We start from the raw sequence: 20968 nt of genomic DNA, 5'->3' as shown, positions 1-20968 counted from the left end.
CAAATGGAATCCTGAAATGATAGCCTTTTGGAGCCGAGGATGGAGAGGATCTTTAAGGACATCCGTTCGACCACCTTGCTTGGCCTTCTCCTTTCCACTGTATCTGTAAAATGGGGATGTTATTAGTATCTACCCTGTAGAGTTGTTGTGAGCATTGCATGCAATCATTTATGTAAAGCACTTGGAACTGTGCAAGATGCAGACCAAGCACTTGATAACATTAACTGCCATCATCGTTGTTGCTGTTAATGGATGAGAAACCTGGGATCCAGAGAGGTAAAATACCTTGCCTGAGGTCACCCTGCTACCCTGGAGCAGACCTGGGACTGGAATCCAAGCCCAGTCTGCTTTGCCAAAAGCAGCTGTTTTGCCGGCATCTTTGGTCTTGTTGCAGCCAAGAGCTCCGATCCATGGGCCCCTAATAGAACACGGCATGCGGAATGGTTTTAGTTTTGTTATGGCTACACAAGTATGCTCAATGTCACCGCGTTTGTGCTTGATGCCCTGTTTTAGTTAAAAGTTCAGTGAAGCTGTGTTTGTGTGTGTGTGTGTGTGTGTGTGTGTTTGAGAGAGACAGAATGTACCCCTTTAGTGTATTAGCATGTTTTCACTTTTAACCTTTCACCCACTGAGCCTGGCATTTAAAATGCTATTAAACTCAATAATGTTTCCTATAAACAGCCTTAGAGGGATGGGAGATAATTGGAATGACATTTTTAATAGGCTCCTGTTTCTCAGCTCTGTGTGCTCTGCGAACCCAATGAGAACTTGCCGAGAGCAGCTTGTTAGCTGTTTTTTCCTTGCTCTGAGGTTGGCAGAGGGTGACAGGGTGAGGTTTTGGGGTGCCTTTTTAAAGCACAGAGTGGCTTTTATGCTGAAGAAGTAAAATTGCTTTTTTTGAGTAGTCTTTTTTTTTTTTTTTTTAATTAGTGAACATGGTGAATGCAGGAGCTGATCACTCCTTCCTCCTTCAGATGGCTTCAGGAAAGCACAGAGCCAGATTTCTGGCCACCTTAGCTTATGAGAAGGACTTCCTGGACTGAATTTTTGTGGATCAGCCTCATTCCTTACTCTTCCTCTTCTCATCTAGTAGATAATTTTTGGTGCTCTCCTGCTTCTATTTTTTTGTCACCATTTTATTTTATGTGCCATACTGTGGGTATCCTAAATTTGTTTTTGGAACACATTTTTAAAAAATCATATTGCGGAGCACCCAGGTGGTTCAGTCACTTGAGTATCCGACTATTGGTTTCGGGTCAGGTCATGATCTCGTGATTCGTGGGTTCAAGTCCCACATCTGTGCTGACCGCGCAGAGCCTGCTTGGTATTCTCTCTCTTTCCCTCTCTTTACTCCCCTTGCCCACCACCTCTTTCTCTCAAAATTAATAAAAAACTTAAAAAAATAAAAATCAGGTTGAATGTGCCTTTTCTGCTCTAAGGTTGTGAGGTCTGAGGAGACCACTGTACCTCCCTGGGCCCCCTGTTTATCTTCTTCTTCTGTGACACAGGGACACTGATGTCGCCTTGCTGAGATGGAGTAAAATGGGGGGCAAGCATGGCTGCCTACAGAGAAGGATGCACGGCCTAGAATGGTTTCTGCTGCTACTACCCAGAGGCTAGGGATGGAAAAACACTGGAATTTGGTGTTTTTGCCTTAATCAGAGTCCCAGATCCTATTCTCTCAGAATCATGTTTGGAAAACATTTGTTAAGCATCCACCTGTGGTTACCAACTATGGCTGCTTGCACCATTAGCTCATCGACTAGGTATTTATGAGATACCTACTATGTGCCTCGCACCAGCATGGACCCCAGGGAGAGGGAGAGGACATGCGTACGACGGGCTGAGGGGCAGCTAACTGAGCACAATACGGGCTCCCCTACTTAATCACTGTATGCATTTAACAAGAGCTTCCTGAGTGCTGTCTCTGTCCTTGGCACCGTTATAGGCAATGGATTGGAGATAAACAAGACGAGTAAGATTGCACTTTCCTAGAACTTGTATTCCAGTGAAGGGAGAGTCTAAAAACAAGTAAGGATAAACCCTATAAAGCTATACACTTACAATGGGCAAACTTCATAAAGTGTAAATTATACCTCAAAAAGGTGTTAAAAAAAAAATCTTGGCCTTCATGGAGTCGGCAGTCAGGTTTGTCCCAACCGTTGATCCTCATCCTTCACACGTTTTATGTCTGCCGATGCACCTCCTTGCTAAAATTTATTTGTGACTCTGACATCAACACTGGGCGATTGTGTGGTCATTTGTGAACATGCACAGAGCAATGGAAAATTAGTCATCCAATGAGCACATTCCCAGCTGATACCAAACAAGACCACGCTTTGCCTTCTAGTTTCAGATCCCCTGTTGTAAGTGAGTGTCTTTTTTGTGGTCTATCCAGTGCCACATTTTGGTGTTGTTTTTGGGGTTTTTTTTGTTGTTGCATTTTTGTGCTTTTTATTGGTGATTTTGCTGTTTAAAATGGCCCTCACTCCTGGAGCTAAAGTGCTGTCTGTCGTTCCTAAGAGTGAGAAGGCCCTGATATGCCTCACAGAGGACAGGGTGTGTTAGATAGGCTTCTTCAGGCATGAATTATAGCGCTGTTGGCTGTGAGTTCAGTGTTCATGTGTCAGCAATATATTATGAATGCAGCATCTTTACATAAAAGCGCACATAAACAAGGTTCTATATTGATTGGTTGATGGAAATGTTGTGACCAGACTGTTGGTACCTAACTCTGTATTTCTCCTGGGAGGAGTGGTCCAGTGTTTGTTAACTCAGTGTCTGCAATGACTTCATTGAACAGAACTACTGTGAATAACAAGAATTGACTGTATATTTAGGACCAGGAAAAGAATATATGTATGTATAGTCCATATAACAAATGTCTGTCTTCTTCAAAGAAAAAATAAAGTGAGATGATTCTTCAGTAGTGAGAGTAGTGGACTATATACATTTATATCCATTGTCAGAGCTCATTTTATTCTGCTGAACTTTTTGGTGTCAAATATCTGTTGACCATGTGGGAAATATTAATGAAAAGCACTAGAATGTATAAGGAAATTTTTATTACATAGCCAGTTATTTATATGTTGACATTAGTAAAGAAAAGTTGACCTGCACATTCTCCATGTAAGTAACTGTACTCCAGACACTCTGATATACGTTGAATAGATTTGTATCTTGGTCCATATGATACTGAGCTAAAAATATGACTTAAATATTATTTATAGGTTGTAGCTCTTTTTAAATTTTTTCACTCTTTCATCCCTTGTGTCAAGTTATATAAACACAGTTCAAGTCATAATGTCAAAATAAAAGGAGATAAATTCCAAATAGATACATGCATAGGAAAAGCTCTCACAGAATTGCCATCTAACATAGGGAGGGAGACATGAATATGGGCGCAGAAAGGAGGAGAGCAAAGAACATAGAGAGGATGGTAGGTTTTTACTTTACTATTTCTGAGTTGTTCCTTTTTTTTTTTTAAGTTTATTTATTTATTTTGAGAGAGAGAGATCAGGGGAAGGGCAGAAAGAGAGGGAGAGAGAATCCCAAGCAGGTCCACTCTTGCCAGTACAGAGCCCCATGTGCGGCTCAAACCCACAAACCATGAGATCATGACCTGAGCTGAAATCAAGGGCTGGACACTTAACCGACTGAGCTACCCAGGTGCCCCTGGATTGTTCAGCTTTTTTTTTAAAGTATGTATATTTCTTTAGAAGTTAACATAAAAATGTACTTAAGACATAAATTGATTAACTAAATTCTGTGAAAGGCACAGGAAAATTTCCGAGAGAGAGCCTGACAGCCTTGCTTGGACAAGGTGGTGAGAGCGAGTCTGCGTGAGTGGCCTTGCAGACTTGGCTGCACGTGGAAGCGCTCTGGGGAGCTTAGCAACACGCTCATGCCACAAAGGATCAGGTTTAATGGATGGGGGGTGGCCCAGGCATAGAGATTTTAAAAGCTTACCTAGGAATTCAAATGTGTGAGCTAGAGTTGAACACCGGTATTTGATACCTGGAACAATAATGTATCTTAGGAATGGACTCTGGCCAACTTAAGGAGGCTCTCTGGGGGTTCATGCAGTTGATGGGGGCTTGAGGTGCTCTAAGGCAGGGCAGTGAGAACTGCAGAGGAAGAATCTGATAGGCACCCAGCACTGACTAGCAATTCCTACATTCCTGCCCACGTTTCTGAGTCCAGGGAAAAGCATCTGATTGGCTGGTCTTCTGTCCTGGGGGGTTTGTATCTTGGTCTTCCTCCAGGAGGAAGGTGGTCATCAGGGTGACCCCCAAACATGGATGCATACATGCACACACATAAAACACACAGCTCGGGACAGGTGATGCTCTCAGGGAGCAGGGAGTGGATACTGGGCAGCCAAAACCTTGTGGAGGTCCACTCTACTCTAGAAGTTAAAAGATGGATATGTTTCCTGAATTACACTGAATGGAGATTTGTGCCTAGAACATATGTAGTGTTTGGTAAATATTTTCTTCTTGCTTGTCTGCCTGCCTTTCTCCTCTGTCTTCTCTTCTCCCACTTCCTCTGGCTTCCTTGTCTTCCCTTGCAGGGATTTCAGCCTGAGAAGACAAGGCTGACTCTCAAAGGAAGTCATGGCGGACAGTTATAGAGTCAGGCAGTTGGGTCAAGGATGAGCAATGTGAGTAGAGTTCAGGAGGGGACCCGACCGTGGCTCAAGTGGTGGTGATGGGGGGGTCCTGACAGCATGCATTCAGGTGGTATAGCAGCCAGATTGGTGTCAAGGAAAAGGCTGTGGGTGACAGAGAGGACCACCAGTGTAATAGCATTGGGCAGCTCCTGCTAAGGAGTAGGAACAGAGCAGTTGAGTGAAGCAAGCCAGCACAGACTCAGCTTTCGATTTTCCATCTTGTCCAGTGAGCAGTTACTGAGCCCTTCCTGTGTGCTTCTGGGTTAGTCCCTGTGTACAAGGAGTGATGCTCAGCAGGTACAAGGAGTAGACAGAAAACATGGTATCAGGGGGCAGTACAGGGTGCTCCCAGCAGAAGAAAGCATCCCATCCTGTGAGCAGTTAGGGGAGGCTCGGTAGTTGACCTGGATTATGATGGATAAATGAAATTCTGATCAATAGAATTGAGGAGGGAGGGTATGTAACAGTAGTAGGATACAAAATGAGAGGGGCCAAAACCCCCAAAAAGAAAAATAATGAGTAGCACATTTTGGCTAAAACAGTGTCCATCTGTTCTAAAGAAATACAGGCGATNTATTTATATTACCTCAGTATAACGTTAGCGTGCCTACAGCAGGTAAGGAAAGCATCAGTCTCTGTCTCTCCCTGGCCCTGTTAACTCTGAAGGACTTGGACTTCTTAGATATTGAAACTCCACATCCACCATTGTAGGATTGTTAAGTTGCAGCCACAGGCCACCACAGCCCTCGGCCCACAGCTCTGCATTCTTGGGGTTCTCAGGTTCCCCACCATCAGGAAGCATGCATTGCACCTCCCTTCCCCTTGCAAAGTCCTGGCGTCCTCTTGGTGAGGAAAGGGGGAGTTTTTGTTTGCTGAATCTACTTCTTTCTTCAGTGGCACAGAGGTGAATTAACTTGACTTTAAAGTGAGATTGATTCTCTTCTTTGCCTGGCTCTACCAGTGACTAGCTGAAGGGCTCTGGGGGGATGTCCCTTAACCCATGGCTTACAGAGGATATGGTTCCTGTAGCCAGACTCTGGAAATCATGCTTCAGGGACAGCCAAATCAGCTCCTACTGAGAATCAAACTGGGAGACAGTAGCGAGAGAGGAGGAAAACTCCATGCTTGCGAAGGAAGAGACAGGAAACATGGCGGCCAGCACTGGTAGTCAGGAGACAAGGCAGATGCTCGCTGGTCCCAAGGCACGCTCCAGCCCTGGTGGGCACCATGGATTGTCTTGCTCAGTGCCGTGTGATTCATGGTCAGGTTCCACCTTCTCTACTCCTGTCCCTAGAGCTCTTTTTTTTTTTTTTTTTTTAATTGAAGCATAGTTGACACATTATATTACATTGGCTACTCCTGTCTCTTCGAAATCCTGGTAACTAGGACACCTCTAGATCTAGTGGCCCTTCCCATTTACTGATTTAAATTTTGTAGCGTTTTTCCTGTTTTTAAAAACATTGTGATAAATTGAACATAACATGCAATTTACCATCTTAACTCTGTTTAGGTGTACAGTTCAGGGGCATTAAGCACCTTCACACTGTTGTACAACCATCACCACCACCCACCTTGCAAAACTGAAACCCTGCACCCATTAAAGAGTAACTCCCCCGCCCAGCCCCTGGCAACTCCCTTGCTACTTCCTGTCTCTGTGAAGTTGGCTGTTCTAGGTACCTTATACAGGTGGATCATATAGTTTTGTCTTTTTGTGACAGGTTAAAATTTGTTGTATGGAAACATTTTTCAAAATGACTCTCGAGGAAATTTATAAAATGCAGATAAACTTAGGAAGATAAAAATCACATGACACCACCACCTAGCCAGCCATTACTGTTAATGAATATTGATTTTTACCCCACTTTTTGCTTTCAGCATATGATGAACCTTTTTTCCAAGCCATTAATTATTATTCTATTTGATAAGATATTTTGAAAGGCTGCAGGGTCTTTCTCTTTTCTTTCTTTGGGAGTGTGAGCGGGGGGGGGGGCTCAGTGTGGAGCCTGACATGGGGCTCTATCACACGACCCTGGGATCATGACCTGAGCCAAAATCAAGAGTCAGATGCTCAACTAACTAAGCCCCTGCAGATTATTTCTTAGTAGAAAAGAAGCTTTTACAAGCTATCTATTCAATCCTGTGTTATTGAATATTTAAGCTTCCAGTTTCTGTTGTAAACAGTGCTACAGTTAGCATTCTTGGGACTAAATTTAAACATGCATTTATGATCATTTTCTTAGGATGAATTCCTATTACTGGAATTTCTGGGTCAAGTGCTATGTACATTTTAAAGGTTGCAGGTTGTGGGGCACCTGGGTGGCTCAGTTAAGCGTCCAACTTTGGCTTAGATCATGATCTCACAGTTCTTGAGTTTGAGCCCTGTGTCGGGCTCTGTGGTGACAGCTCAGAACCTAGAGCCTACCTCAGGTTCTTCTGTGTCTCCCTCTCTCTCTGCCCCTCCCCCACTCACACTCTGGTTCTCCTTCAAAAATAAATGAACATTAAAAAAAAGTAAAGGTTGTAGGTTGTATATACGTATTGCCAAAATGCCCTCTGTCATCTAATTCTAATGACCCATATGTCCTATTTTTTAAGTTTTTTTCCAAATATAAAGTGGACAGCCTTTTTTTTTTATGTCAGAATTCCAATTTATTAATTTATAGAGATCCAGCTATCAGACATTGTTTTGGTATTTTTATTACATTTCTCCCTGAAGTCAGTTTATATGGGATGCCAGATCACAACCCAACACTGCTTTATTAATTTACCATGAGAAAGTATTGTCTTGGGGACTGCAACAGCTGACATGCATGTGACCAGGGCCTGCTTTTATTACAGAAGGGGCCTCGGAGATACTGTGGGTTCAGTTCCAGACCATGTCACAAAATGGGTAGCACAGTAAAGCTAATCAGATGAATTTTTTGGTTTCCAGGTGCATATAAATGTTATGTTTCCACTGTGCTGCCGCCTATTAGGTGTGCAGTAGCATTATGTCTTAAAAGCAGTGTACCTACCTTAAATAAAAAATAGTGTATTGCTAAAAAATGCTAACCATCATCTGAGCTTTCAGCGAGTAGTAATCCCTGACCATGGATGACAGTGGCAAACATAATAATGAAAGCCTTTGAAACATTTTGAGAATTCCCAAAATGTGACACAGAAACAAGCAAGCAAATGCTGTTGGAAAACTGGTGCCAATTCACTTGCTTGACGCAGGGCTGCCATAAGTCTTTGACTTGTGAAAAATGCAGCGTCTGCAAAGTGTGACAAAGCAAAGTGCAGTAAAATGAGATATGCCTGTGTTTGTAGAGCCACAGCACGATCAGAGGGTGGGTTTTTGAGTTTGAAACTTTCCCAGAGAAATTAGCAGACAAGTGATATCCTATAAAGCCCCATCTCCAGGGCCGAGAAGGTAGACCGCGTGCTCCAGGGCTGAACCCAGAAGCTCTCAGCATAAAGAGCTTCCCAGCAGGATTTGGAAGTCTGCCACTATTGATCATATCATGCTCTCATTCATTTGTTTTAAATAATTAATTAATTGATCAATCCCGACAGATGTTTGTGTGCCTCCTGTGCTCCAAGCCCTGGGTGTTAAGCAATTCCTAAAACATGTCTGATCTCTTTCCTTCTTTTAAGAAATGGCTATTGGGGGGAGGGGGGGCTGGGTGGCTCAGTCGGTTGAGTGTCTAACTTCGGCTCAGGTCATGATCTCATGGTTCGTGGGTTCGAGCCCCACGTCGGACTCTGTGCTGACAGCTAGCTCAGAGCCTGGAGCCTGTTTTGGATTCTGTGTCTCCCTCTCTCTCTGTCCCTCCCCTGCTCACGCTATCTCTCTCTCTCTCTCTCTGTCTCTCAGAAATAAATAAAACATTAAAAAAAAGAAATGGGTATTTTAAATTTTTATTAAGGAACAATCTGGGAGGGATATGACTTCTTTATAGATGAGCAAAGAGGTAAGAATTACATCTGAGTTCTTAGAAGCTGTGAACAAGTGAGAAGAGTGGAGTGAAATAAAGTTTTGAATTTTTACTTTTATTTTTAAGTTTTCATTTTTTTAATTTGAGTATAGTTGACACACAATGTTACATTCGTTTCAGGTGTACAGCTTTGTGATTCCACAAGTTTGAATCACAAGTTTATGTATTATGCTGTGCCCATCACAAGTGTAGCTACCGTCTGTCACCCTACATTATTACAGTACCAGTGACTATATTCCCTGTGCTGTACCTTTTATTCCTGTGACTTATTCATCCCATAACTGGAAGCCTGTACCTCCCACTCCCCTTCAGCCATTCTGCCCATACTCTTCCCTTCTCTACTCTGGCAACCGTCATAGATATTTGTCTTTCTCTGACTTATTTCACTTAGCATAGTACCCTCTAGTTCCATCCTTATTGTCATAATTGGCAAGATCTCATCCTTTTTAAAAAAAAAAGTTTATTTATTTTGAGGGAGAGTGAGTGGGGGAAGGGCAGAGAGAGAAGAAGAATCTCAAGCAGCCTCCATGCTCAGTGCAGAACCTGATGTGGGGCTCCATCTCACAACTGTGAGATCATTACCTGAGCCAACATCAAGAGTCGGACACTTGACTGACTGAGCCACCCAGACACCCCTGAGCCCTCATCATATTTTATGGCTGTGTAATATCCTGTCCTCTCTAAATATTGGTTATGTGCATATACATGTATTTATATACCACATCTTCCTTGTCTGTTCATCCATCGATGCACACTTCAGTTGCTCCCATGTTTTGGCTATTGTAAATAATGCTGTAATAAACATAGGGATGCATATATCTTTTTGAATGAATGTTTTCACTTTCTTTGGGCAAATATCTACTAGAATTCTTGGACCATATATCTATTTTTAATTTTTTGAGGAACCTCCATGCTGTTTTCCACAGTGCCACCAACTTACATTCCCACCAACAGTGCACAAGTGTTCCCTTATTCACCACAGTCTCAGCAACACTTGTTATTTTATGTCTGATTCTGAAAAGTCTGAAGTATTCTCTTTATTGTTTAGATTTGCATTTCCCTGATAATTAGTGATGTTGAGCTAATTTTCACATGTCTGGTGGGCATCTGTATATATTCTTTGCAAACATGTCTATTCAGGGTCTCTACCCATTTTTAATTGGATTATTTGGTTTTTTGGCATGGAGTTGTAGGAGTTCTTTATATATTTTGGATATTAATCCCTGACAAGATTTATCACTTACAAATACCTTTCCCCATTCTATAGGTTGCCTTTCGTTTTCTTGATGGTTTCCTTTGGTGTGCAGAAGCTTTTTATTTTGGTATAGTCCCAATAGTCTGCTTTGCTTTTGTTTCCCTTGCCTTAGAAGACATATCTAGAAAAATACCGCTATAGCTGATGTCAGAGAAATTACTGCCTGTGTTCTCTTCTAGGGTTTTTATGGCTTTGGGTGTCACCTTTAAGTCTTTAACCCATTTTGAGTTTTTTTGTGTGTGTGGTATAAGAAAGTGGTCCAATTTCATTCTTTTGCATGCAGCTGTTCAGTTTTCCCAGTACCATTTATTGAAGAAACTGTCTTTCCCCCATTATATATTCTTGCCTCCTTTGTCATAGATTAATTGACCATATACGTGTGGGTTTATTTCTGGGTTCTCCATTCTGTTCCATTGATCTTTGTGTCTATTTTTGTGCACAAAACATGTCTGATTTCTGACTCATGGAGCTCACCATATATTAGGGAGGGATAGATAATAAACAAGTAAGCAATAAAAAAATTATGGTTGTGGTAGGAGTGGTGAAGGGAATAGACAGGCTTATGTGATAAAGAAAAATGAAAGAGTAAGGACAGAGGATGTTGCTGAGAAGCTGATGTTAGAACCGAGTACGGGTGGCTGGTGGTGTTGGAGACACAGGGAAAGGGTCCACGCAGAAGAAAGAACATTCCAGGCATAGGGATTAGCATGTTCAGAGGCTTAAGTGAGAAACAAATATCTTGGCACATTCTGGTGACTGAGCGAAGGCCCGCGTGACCGGAGCCTGCGGGGTTTGGCATTTTTCTCAGGTGCGGTTATTGAATTCTGCTCCTGGTCTGCTCCTCCAGTCCACAGCGAGCCCTGGGTAAAGGTGAAGGTCCATTAGAATCCATTCTGAATTGAGGAGGTTTGAGTTACTTTAGAAAGAGAGGATAAAGTATTGTTAAATAGCGTATCTCTTGTTTAAATCTTGCCATTTGGGGTTATTCGAAATATGACAAGCAAATAATCAAAAGAGGCAATGAAATCAGAATAGGCTGCTTAATTTTGCGTTGGCCTCCTTAATCACCAGCACGGTGTGGTCATGTTTGGTTTGTAAGTACAGGAGGAAAGGAGGCTTCTCGTGGGAAAACCGCGGTTCACAATAACGGGTCTGTTGAGGTTGCAATTTTTAGAACCCTCCTCCCAAGTGTCTTTAAGGCTGAGGGTGCTTGGGAACATATCCTTTTTGTGTAACCTGGGTGAATTCTGATTTCTAAAGTTTCTTCTTGAAATTGTGTGTAACTTACTCAATTCAACGTTTAAGTCTGAATTTTACTAGGGCAGGGACTGTGTTCACACAAAGCGGTCTACCATTTCTGAGCCCCTGTGTCTCCCCTCTGCTGAGGTTTTCAGGTTCGATGGAATGTAGCTAGTGGTAATGTTGATGGGCTTCTCGTCTCTGTCCTTCTCTCTTCCCTTCCTCCCAGCTCCCAGCATCTGTTTATAGGGCTGAGGTCACAAACGTGCCACAAGCTGAGTGACTTAACAACAGAAAGTTATCGTCTCACGGTTCTGGAGGCAAGAAGTCCAAGATCAAGGCATCAGGAGGGCCGTGCACCCTTTGCAGGCTCTGGGGCAGGGGCTGTTCTAGCCCTCAGCCCTGAAGCTCGTGGCATCAGAACGCCCATCTTCACATGCTATCTACTCTGTGCACATGTCAGTCTCTGCATCCACATTTCCCCCTTTTATAAGGACAGCAGTCATATTAGATTAAGGGCATTCTACTCCACTGTGACCTCATCTTAACTAATTGCAGCTGCTACCGATTCTATTTCCAAATAAGGTCACATTCCGAAGTGCTGGGGATAGGACTTCCAACATAGGAGTTTGCGGGGATGCAATTCAGCTCATAATCCCAGCCATACGTGTATGATTTGATCACATTGTAATGAGCTGGTTGAGAAGATTAAGCCCTGTTCAGAGAGATGAACTAAAAGAGGAGATGGGGATTCTTGTTGCCGTGATAAGTTGTGCATCCTGGTATAACGCCTGGCATGCTGGCTTCCTTGTGTTTTTCTTTAAGGTCGACAGCAGTGAAGCAGCGAGTGTTCCTCATTACCAAATCACTATCTCCTCATTCTCATTTTGCTACCCTGTTAGGGTTGCCAGACTTAGCAAACAAAAATGCAGGACCACCAGTTACATTTGAATTTCAGATAAACAGTGAATACTTTATTTTTCAGTAGGAGTATATCCCAGAGTATGCATGGGGCATAATTATACTGGAAATTATCCTTTATCTATCTGAAATTTAAGTTTAACTGGTCGTCTTGTATTTTATCTGGCAACCGTACACCAGAGCTGCTCAACTCTGGCGAGGAATAAGATGTCTGGTTTCTGGTCTTACCATTAGACATTGAGTCTTCTTTCTGATTAAAATATCACCAAGCGTCGATGTTATGACCAAAAATATATAGAATGTAAAAGCTCAGGGAAAGATGTTTGATTCTTTACGCAGAACCAAGGCCTGCTAGCTTTCCATCTGACCTAGAACAGGTGACTCCAAATGGGCTGAGCATTTACAAGGTTGTTATGGGTTTTGCCACTAATTTGCCAAACGATTCAAGGCCCGCTGGCTTTCCTTCTGGTCTAGAATAGGTGACCCCAAATGGGCTGAGCATTTATAAGGTTGTTTTGGGTTGTGCCACTGATTTGCTGAATTATCTTGGGTGGACCACCTAACATTTGTTGTCTCCATCCTTCATCTACAAAATTGAGAGCAATGGCCACGCTCTCAGCCTCATGTATTCCCTGAATACAGGAAGCCCTGCGAGTCCTCTTACGTGCTTGCCGCTCACATGATCCGCAGAGCCGTACCATTCACATCACTTGAGAACTTGTTAGACGTGCAGGCTCCCGGGCCACACACCTGCATAAGGTCTTGCTGTTTAAGGAGATCCACAGGTGATTCCTGTGAGGACTGGAAAGCACTGTTCTAAGTGCCCTGTGTAAAAAGCACCAAGCAGGCTTTCAAATGACCCTTTGCTTCCAACCTTGAAGGTAAGACAGGGAAACCTGCTAAATTCTGTGAATCATTTGCATTTTTCTGTTCTCTTCCAATTTTGGTTTTTCTAGAACTCTTCCATCTGAGGGGTGGAGGTGGGTGAAGAGTACCATGGGCTGGATTTGGGTTCAAGCTGGGCTGTGGCTCCCCGAGAAGTCACGGCCATGCCTATAAGGCTTTGACGTCCCTGAGCCTGCCTGTTGCTGCACCCCTAGGACTAAATGGCCGAGGGTGAGGGACTTCTTCGAAAGAAAGGGTTGTTTTGTGGTCTTCAGAAGTGCTAAGTACACATCCCTTGGCTGTCTTGTCCCAGTTGGCTTTATCACCACCAGCTGCTGTGCAGCATTTTGCAGGGAGAGAGGCAGAGCCAGGGACCTCCCACACCATAGCCTGGCCGCGTTCTAGGCCCTGGTAGGATGAGACGCGCTGCCCCATAAAAACAACCTCAGACAGATGGTTTGTAAGCCTCAGCTGAAGGCCTCTGTCCAGGGCTCATATTGTGGTTTTGTTCCTGGGCTGCCGGGCAGGAATTAGTCTTGTCTTCTGCTTGTATCATGGACTTGAGACTGGCATCACCCATCAGACTGAGCCCGTCTTTGTAAGATAATCTTGTGGGGGACAAAAGGGAAGAGAGATTGGGAACAGTGGCTCTGGAGACAGAGTCTTGCTTGATGATAGAGAAAGGTACCCAACGTAGCTGGAGGGTACTGGAGGCTCACCTGGCCTGGCCCCATCCTTTTCCCACTGACGGAGCTGAGACACCCAGACCTTCCCAGAGGCACACCAAGGCTGGGCTGCTCATACCCCAGGCAGCACCGGGGCCCGGGCAAGCCATGAGAAGGCTGGGTTTGCCAAATGGGGCAGAGGGAGAGGGCAGACCCAACCAGGGAGACAGAGATCTGGCTCTGTCCCGGGCCCGTGGCCCAAATACCCACTGAGGCTCCCTTTGGCCCTGAGGACCTTCTGTATGAATAAGAGAAAATAAACCACTGTCCTCAATGTCCCTGGCCTTATTAGTCAGCCATCTGAAAAAGAGTGGGGAGCCTCTGACCCAGGACTGATAGCCAGCCCTGAACCTGATTTTTTTCCCCCAGTGAACTGAAACGTGTTGTTAAACCTACTGCCTCACTTGTTTTGGTCAGTTCAAACAAATACCACAGAGTGGGTGGTTTCTAAACAACAGAACCTTATTTCTCACAGATCTGGAGCTTAAAAGCCTGAGATCTGGGTGCCAGCATGTTTGGGCGAGGGCCCTCTTCCAGTCACAGACATCTTGTTGTGTCCCCAGTAGGGTATGGGGGCCAGGGAGCTCTGTGGGCTCCCTTCTAAGGCCCCAGTCCCATCCATGGAGGCTTCACTTCATGCCCTAATAAGCACTTCCCAAAGGCCCCCACCTGTAACACCTTCACATTGGCATTAGGGCCCCAACATGTGAATTTGGGGGACTCATTCAGACCAGGACAGGCACTATCTCAACATAACTGTGTGTAGAAAAGTGGACACAACGTAAGTGGTCAGCTCCGTGAATTTTCACAAAGTGAAAACATCAGCATCTCAAAGGTGACCCCCTTCCAGTCTAGACTTGATTTTATCCAATTTGCTGCTACAGCCCAGAGGATTCATCCCCTTCAGGGTGCGGTTCCAGAGTCTAAGTAAGTGGAGCCCGAGTTGTTGTGGCTAATTGTTCACCAGCCTCGTGAGTTTTCTTGCTCTTTCCCTTCCCTCCCACACACCCTCTGATCCAGACCCCACCCCATGTTTTCACTTCTGCACATTCCTGTCCTTCCCGATCAAATCCTTTCTTCTGTCTAGCTAGGATAATTGTTTTCTTATTCGGTTCTTACTGAAATAATTTTTGTTCCTGATTTAACAATGGGCTTGTTGACATTGTCATTTTTTATCTAGAGGGAGAAAAAAAGCTGTGATTTTAGACTTTTCTTTCTTTTTTTGTATGTGATCCTTGTGGAGGTATTTTTCCTTTATGGCTCCCAATGAATTTTTTTCTTGAAGTTCATGCTTTCTCTCCCTGAAGTATTCTCTATGTGCTGCATTGTTGTCTGGCCAGGTGGGTTGTATATAGAAGCCTCACATTTATAAACAGCAGTGGGGCTGAATGTGTGCTTGGCACCTAGGACTTATTATCTTTCTTCCTTGAAGGCCTGGGGAGGGTTATAGCTTTATTTAAAAAAAAAAAAAAAAAAATTTCCAGGCACCTGGGTGGCTCAGTTAGTTAAGCATCCAACTCTGGTTCAGGTCATGGTCTCTCAGTTCAAGGGTTTGAGCCTTCTGTCAGGCTCTGTGCTGACAACTCAGAGCCTGGAGCCTGTTTCAGATTCTGTCTGCCCCTCCCCTCCTCACTCGCTCGTGCTCTCTTTCTCTCTCAAAAATAAAATAAAGCAGTAAAAAATTTTTTTAAAAAAGAATGATACATCAAGAAAACAAATAATAAGTTAAGCCCTTTATTTCCAAATTCTTTTGAATGCTTCCCTCATTTTTGCTGCATCTTTTTACATCATTAAAGTATCCTTTATCTTTCTATATTACTAGAGAATTGTTGAAAACCTATCCCAAGCCATGCAAGATGGGTTTAAAATGGTAATCTTCAAGAGTCCTCAGCCAGATCTTTAGTTCTGTGGCCGGGGGTGGGGTTGGGGGCTGTGTGAGGAAGGATTGCATCAGGGTGTGTATTTCTGCTAGTGCTGCCATGGCCAAGTCCCACAGACCGAGTGACTTAAGTAACAGAAATTTATTGTCTCACAGCTCTGGAGACTAGAAGTTCCAAAATCACAGTGTCGGCAGGTTGGCTCACTTGTGGGCTCTGAGCCACAGATCTGTTCCAGGCCTCTCTCCTTGGCGTATAGACGGCCGTCTTCCTTGTGTGTGTCTCTGTGTCCAAATTCCAACCTTCCCTTTCTTTTTTAAAGATTTTTTTTAACGTTCATTTATTTTTGAGAGTGAGAGAAAGCACACAAGCGGCGGAGGGGCAGAGAGACAGAGGGGGACAGAGGATCTGAAATAGAGTCTGTGCTGATGGCACAGAGCCTCATGCTGGGCTTGAACTCATGAGCTGCGAGATCATGACCTGAGCTGAAATTGGATGCTTAACCAACTGAGCCACCGGGGAGCCCCCAGATTTCCCCTTTTTGTAAGGACACCAATCACAGTAGAGTAGGGCCCACCCTAATATTCTCATTTTAACTTGACCTCTATGAAGACCCTGTATCCCAGTGAGGTCATATTGTGCGGTGGTAAGGGTTAGGACTTGAACGTAGTCATTATTTGGCAGGGAGATGAGGGGAGCCACACTTCAGCCCATACCAGCTGAGTGAGTGTCAGAACCATGGCGATGCTTCTAGTTTGGGAGGCCAGCGGGGGTGTGGCCTGGTGGCCTGGCCATGCAGGCTAAGAGTGGAGTTCAGAATGTTGCCCTGTGAGGCTGTGGGCCCCATGCCTGTCTTCAGCCCCACGCTTCCCCTGGCACCTCGTGGAGAAGGCTGGCCTTCAGGGAGTCAGAAGGCAAGGAGGCCTGGGGGGAGGTGATGGGCCTCAGCCCCGGTCATTGGCAGCATGGCTGTGGTCTTCTCCCACTCCTAACTAGCTGCTAGCCTCTTGACCTCAGCCGCCCTGTCTGTAAAATGGGACTAATACTCAGGATTCCTGGGAGAGGTGAATGATGCCACGTACAAGATGTTTACTACAGTACCTGGCACAGAGCACGTGCTCAATAAGTGGCTTAGGGCTGTTTGTATTCTTGATGCTAAATAAGCACCCTAATGGGAGTACTTTGTGTATGTGGTACATGGCGACAGTTAGCTTCTGATTCTGGTGGAAGTGGTCAGAATGATCTGTCAGTGTAGCACTTTACAGTTTATAAGTCCGTCATGTACTTGATCCTTCGAGCTTTGTGAGAAAAGGTAGATGGCATTATCCTCATTGTCCAGAAGGGGTAACTGAGGGCAGAGAGACCCTGGGTCACATGATGGGCCAGTGGCAGCAGAAATGAGCTTCAGGTCTTTTCATGCCTTACCTGGGTCCCTGTGGGGGGTGGGGGTGGGGAAAGGGAGGGTGGAGGGGCAGCCAAGTGGGAAAGACGGACAGCGCTTTTTAATTTTATTTGTACAGAGTGGAAGAATTATTTTTGAATAGGAAGTACACTCACATGTCCAAAAAGTCAAAGTCTTGTTCTCACCCTGAACTCTTGCTTTGACACTGGCGTACCCTGTGGATAATCCCTGTAGTTTCCTGTGTGCCCTTCCTGGATTTATCCCCTCACCTTCCACTGTTGCTTTATGCAGACACAAATACGCATGTTTCTTATCTTCTCTTTCTCATGTAGTTGTTAGAAAACTGTGCTGTCTTGGACCTAGCTTTTTCCCCACTGAGTAATGAAATGTATCCTGGATATGCTTTTATGTCAATGGGTAGAGAGCTTCTTCGTTTTCTTCACAAACAACGAGGTATAGCACCTGCAGTGATGCATACATGTTCTTGAGGGCATGGTACGGTGAATTTGTATGTAGATGCACACTCGTGCCACCATCACCTACAGCAAGATACCGCCCTCCCAGCCCATCCCCCTCCCGAAGCAACCATGGGTCTGCTTTCTAAATATCCTGATTGGTTTTCCCTGTTTTTGATCTTTGTTTCTCTCTGATTTTATTTTGTATTTATTTTTAAGTTTTTCTTTCTTTTTGAGAGAGGGTGCACCAGCAGGGGAGGGGCAGGGAGAAAGAAGTACAGCAGGCTCTGCACTCACAGCACAGCAGAGAGCCCTATGCTGTGTTCAAACTCCACAAACGATGAGATCATGACCTAAGCTGTAGTCAGACATTTGCCCAATGGAGTCAGTCAGGCATCCCCTCTCTGATTTTAAAAAACAGACCCATTGTTTATATCAGCGCTTCTTAAATGTTAATGTGCATCAGAATTACGTGGAGTTGTCGTTAAGCCTGGAGTCCTGAGCCATCCCGGGGTTCGGGTCCAGCAGGCCTGGGGTAGATCTGCAACAGCCCGTGTTTCCAAGCCCACAGGTGATGCTGGTGCTGTTGGTCCACAGCCACACTTTGTGTAGCCCCAGTGTGTTAGAACTATGGGCTACTTAACTCACGCCTCCTAGATGAAACACGACTTGGATTGCTTCTATTAGTTTATTGTTCAAAACAGTGCTGCCGTGCATAACCTCATCACGTCATTGTGAACATGGCCGGTACTAGTACAAGATAAATTCCCAGAAGTGGAGTCGCCACATCAAAGGGTTGATGCTCTTGGCACTTTCCATCTCAATAGAAATTGCCAAATTGCCCTTCCACGCGGGGTGGGGGTGGGGGGGTCCATTTTGCACTCCCATCAGTGGTGTGTGAAGGAGAGCCTGTTTCTCCACAGCCTCAGCAAGAGTATATTGTCAGGCTGGGGATTTTTGCTAGTCTGATAGCTATGAAATGGTAGCTCATTGTAGTTTCATCTGCTTTTTCCTTCTGTGTAAGGTTGAGCATCTTTTAAAATGCGTAAGGGCCATCTCCATCTTTTCTGTAAATTGTTCTTATCCTTTACCCATTTTTCGGTTGGATTTTTGATCTTTTTATCCTCAGGTGCTTTACATATTAGCAAGATTAGTCCTTTGTTTATGATCTGAATTATAAGTATTTCCCCCTTAAATGATCATTTCCCTTTTGATTTTGCTTGTGGTGGTGTTTTTTTTTTTTTCCATATCTGAGTTCTTTCAGAACTTGAAACTACCATGGAAACAGAATTGGCCATAAGCACAGAAACTAACAGCAAGCAAGTACACTTTATAAATCCAGATGTGACGGCATTAGGAGAGGAACCAGGAATGAAGAGGCATCCAGGTTGGGCAGGGATGCTCTTTGAACAACCAGTTTTTCGTACCAAGGCAAGAAGTCTTGTCGGCAGGTACCCAGACACTAAGGATCTGAGAGGTGGATGGGACGGCTGCGGACAGCCACCAACCAGCTCAGTTCATGGGAGGAGGTCCGAGACCGCACAGTAGTACCCAGATGGGATGGGAACATGTGAGGCAGACGAGAGAAGCTGCTTACAGGTGACCCCAGAGGAAACAGCAATGTATCTCTTAGTCATAGGAAGCAAAACAGGATGTCACCAAGAATGTTACTCCCATAAAGGGGCAGCTACTGACTGAGGCTATTTGTCAAAACAGCCAAGGCTATTATTGATTATTCTAGCTCTTTTTAAACTGTGATCAGAGATCAGCCAAGCAGATGACACTTTTGATGAGGGGTGAATAACTCATCTGCACTTAGAAGATCATTACTGAAGGTACATTCTTCCAAAGCTAGATTAATGCCTACGGAAGGGCATATGGACATACTCCGTGGGGGGCAGGGAGGGGGGGAGAAGACTCCCAGAATGTTGCTGTTGGAAAGGTGTCAGGGGTCCTGTTGGCTGGGGTTACACACTGGTGGCCCGTGGTCACCATGGCCCTGCAGATCCATTTTCTTTGGCCAGTCTGGTGTTGGCCCATAAAGTATGTTTTAAAATATTGAATTTGTCCCCAGTATCTTTCAGTCAGATGATTTCTTTTTTTTTTTATTTTAATGTTTTATTTATTTCTGAGAGAGAGAGAGACAGCATGAACAGGGGAAGGTTAGAGAGAGAGGGAGATACAGAATTTGAAACAGGCTCTAGGCTCTGAGCTAACTGTCAGCACAGAGCCCGATGCAGGGCTTGAACCCATGAACCGTGAGATCATGACCTGAGCTGAAGTCAGACGCTTAACTGACTGAGCCACCCAGGCGACCCTCAGTCAGGTGATTTCATGTAAAGATCTTTCTTTGCTTCTGGAATATTGGGAATCTGGACCCACTGGGCTGTATCCGTCCCAGGGCCTCAGCATCTGAGGAGCGACTTCCTCACTCCTTTATCACCCTTGGGAGGCTCCCGCTGTGCAGTTTCCCACAGTTACCGACTCCCCTCCAGCGTGTCCCTGACCGCGAGACCACCTGTCAGTCACTGTGTGTTCTACGTTTGACTGTTGCCCATTTAGTAAGCTGGAGAAGAACGTGTCCTCTCTCAAAGCAGAAATAGGAATGATAGACCAAGAAGGCGCGATGGTTGAAGGCCAACAGTGGAAGCGTACTGTGGATGTGCAGATATTCCCAGCGTAACCAGCGGACCCCTGTGCTAAGAGGTTTTAGCTTATGACACCCGGACTGCTTTGCTCGTTTGGGTTATCCACCTGGTACCTATAGGCATTTTGCTGCGACTCGCTACCAGATGTGCTGCAAGTTACTTTTCTGAAAAATTCTAACAGGGTTCTGCCAAACCATTGCCAGCCTTTTTGAGAGCTCATGCAGGACGGGAGCAGTCCTTAAAGAGCAAGAACTCCAATCTGGGTCGTGAGAGGGTTTTTATTAGAATTAGTGAGCAACCAAAAATTAAAAAAAAAAAAAAATCTGCCAGAAATAGGGATTTGTTTATAGCCTCTTGGAAGAATACTTTGTGTTCACAAAGTATCCAGCCTCCATGGCTCTGTGGAGAGCAGAAAAGGCCAGACTAGTTCACCCTCCTGCTTAGATCAAAAGTAGAGAAGTAGCAGTTAAGGGGGAAACACCAGAGATAATGTGTAGAACCAGAGCATGGCTTCTCTGTATTTCTGGGTCCTGCTACTTGTTAGGATTGTAGGAAAAGACCTCAAAGGAGCAGATTACCACCAGTAAGGATGTGGAGCCAGGGGGTGGTGGGAGTGGCTTGTGTTGACCTTGAGTTGGGGTTGGGCTGGGGTGCCGAAGCCCTTGGGAGACCCTGAGGATGGCCGGTATCCCTTACCTCTCTGAACTTCATGTCCTCAGTTGCTCTCCTTGCCCGTTAAGAACCATTCCCCATGGCTGGCCCATCCCCCACATCTATGCAGATGTGTCTTCTCCTCATCGCTGTGCCACCATCCTAGTGCAGGGCACCAACCACCCTGAGCAACGTGCTCGGGTCCCTCAGAGCGAGGCTTCTGCTCCCTGTTATTCCCCTTCAGCCTTCGGTCCATTTCAG

General features: G+C 44.8%; 1 protein-coding gene across 1 annotated transcript in view; it reads left to right on the top strand.

Moving 5' to 3' along the window:
• TRAM2 (translocation associated membrane protein 2) overlaps positions 1-20968 on the top strand; it is a 75858-nt gene that overhangs the window by 35537 nt on the left and 19353 nt on the right. Inside the window, exon 3 of the mRNA XM_077752836.1 lies at positions 5233-5288. Within this exon, the coding sequence (XP_077608962.1) occupies positions 5233-5288 (56 nt within the window). The remainder of the gene's footprint in view (positions 1-5232; positions 5289-20968) is intronic.

Source organism: Crocuta crocuta, unplaced genomic scaffold (genome assembly GCF_008692635.1).
Source record: "Crocuta crocuta isolate KB4526 unplaced genomic scaffold, BGI_CrCroc_1.0 scaffold291, whole genome shotgun sequence".
NCBI classification, from domain to species: Eukaryota; Metazoa; Chordata; class Mammalia; order Carnivora; family Hyaenidae; genus Crocuta; species Crocuta crocuta.
This window is presented reverse-complemented; position numbering and strand designations above follow the sequence as displayed.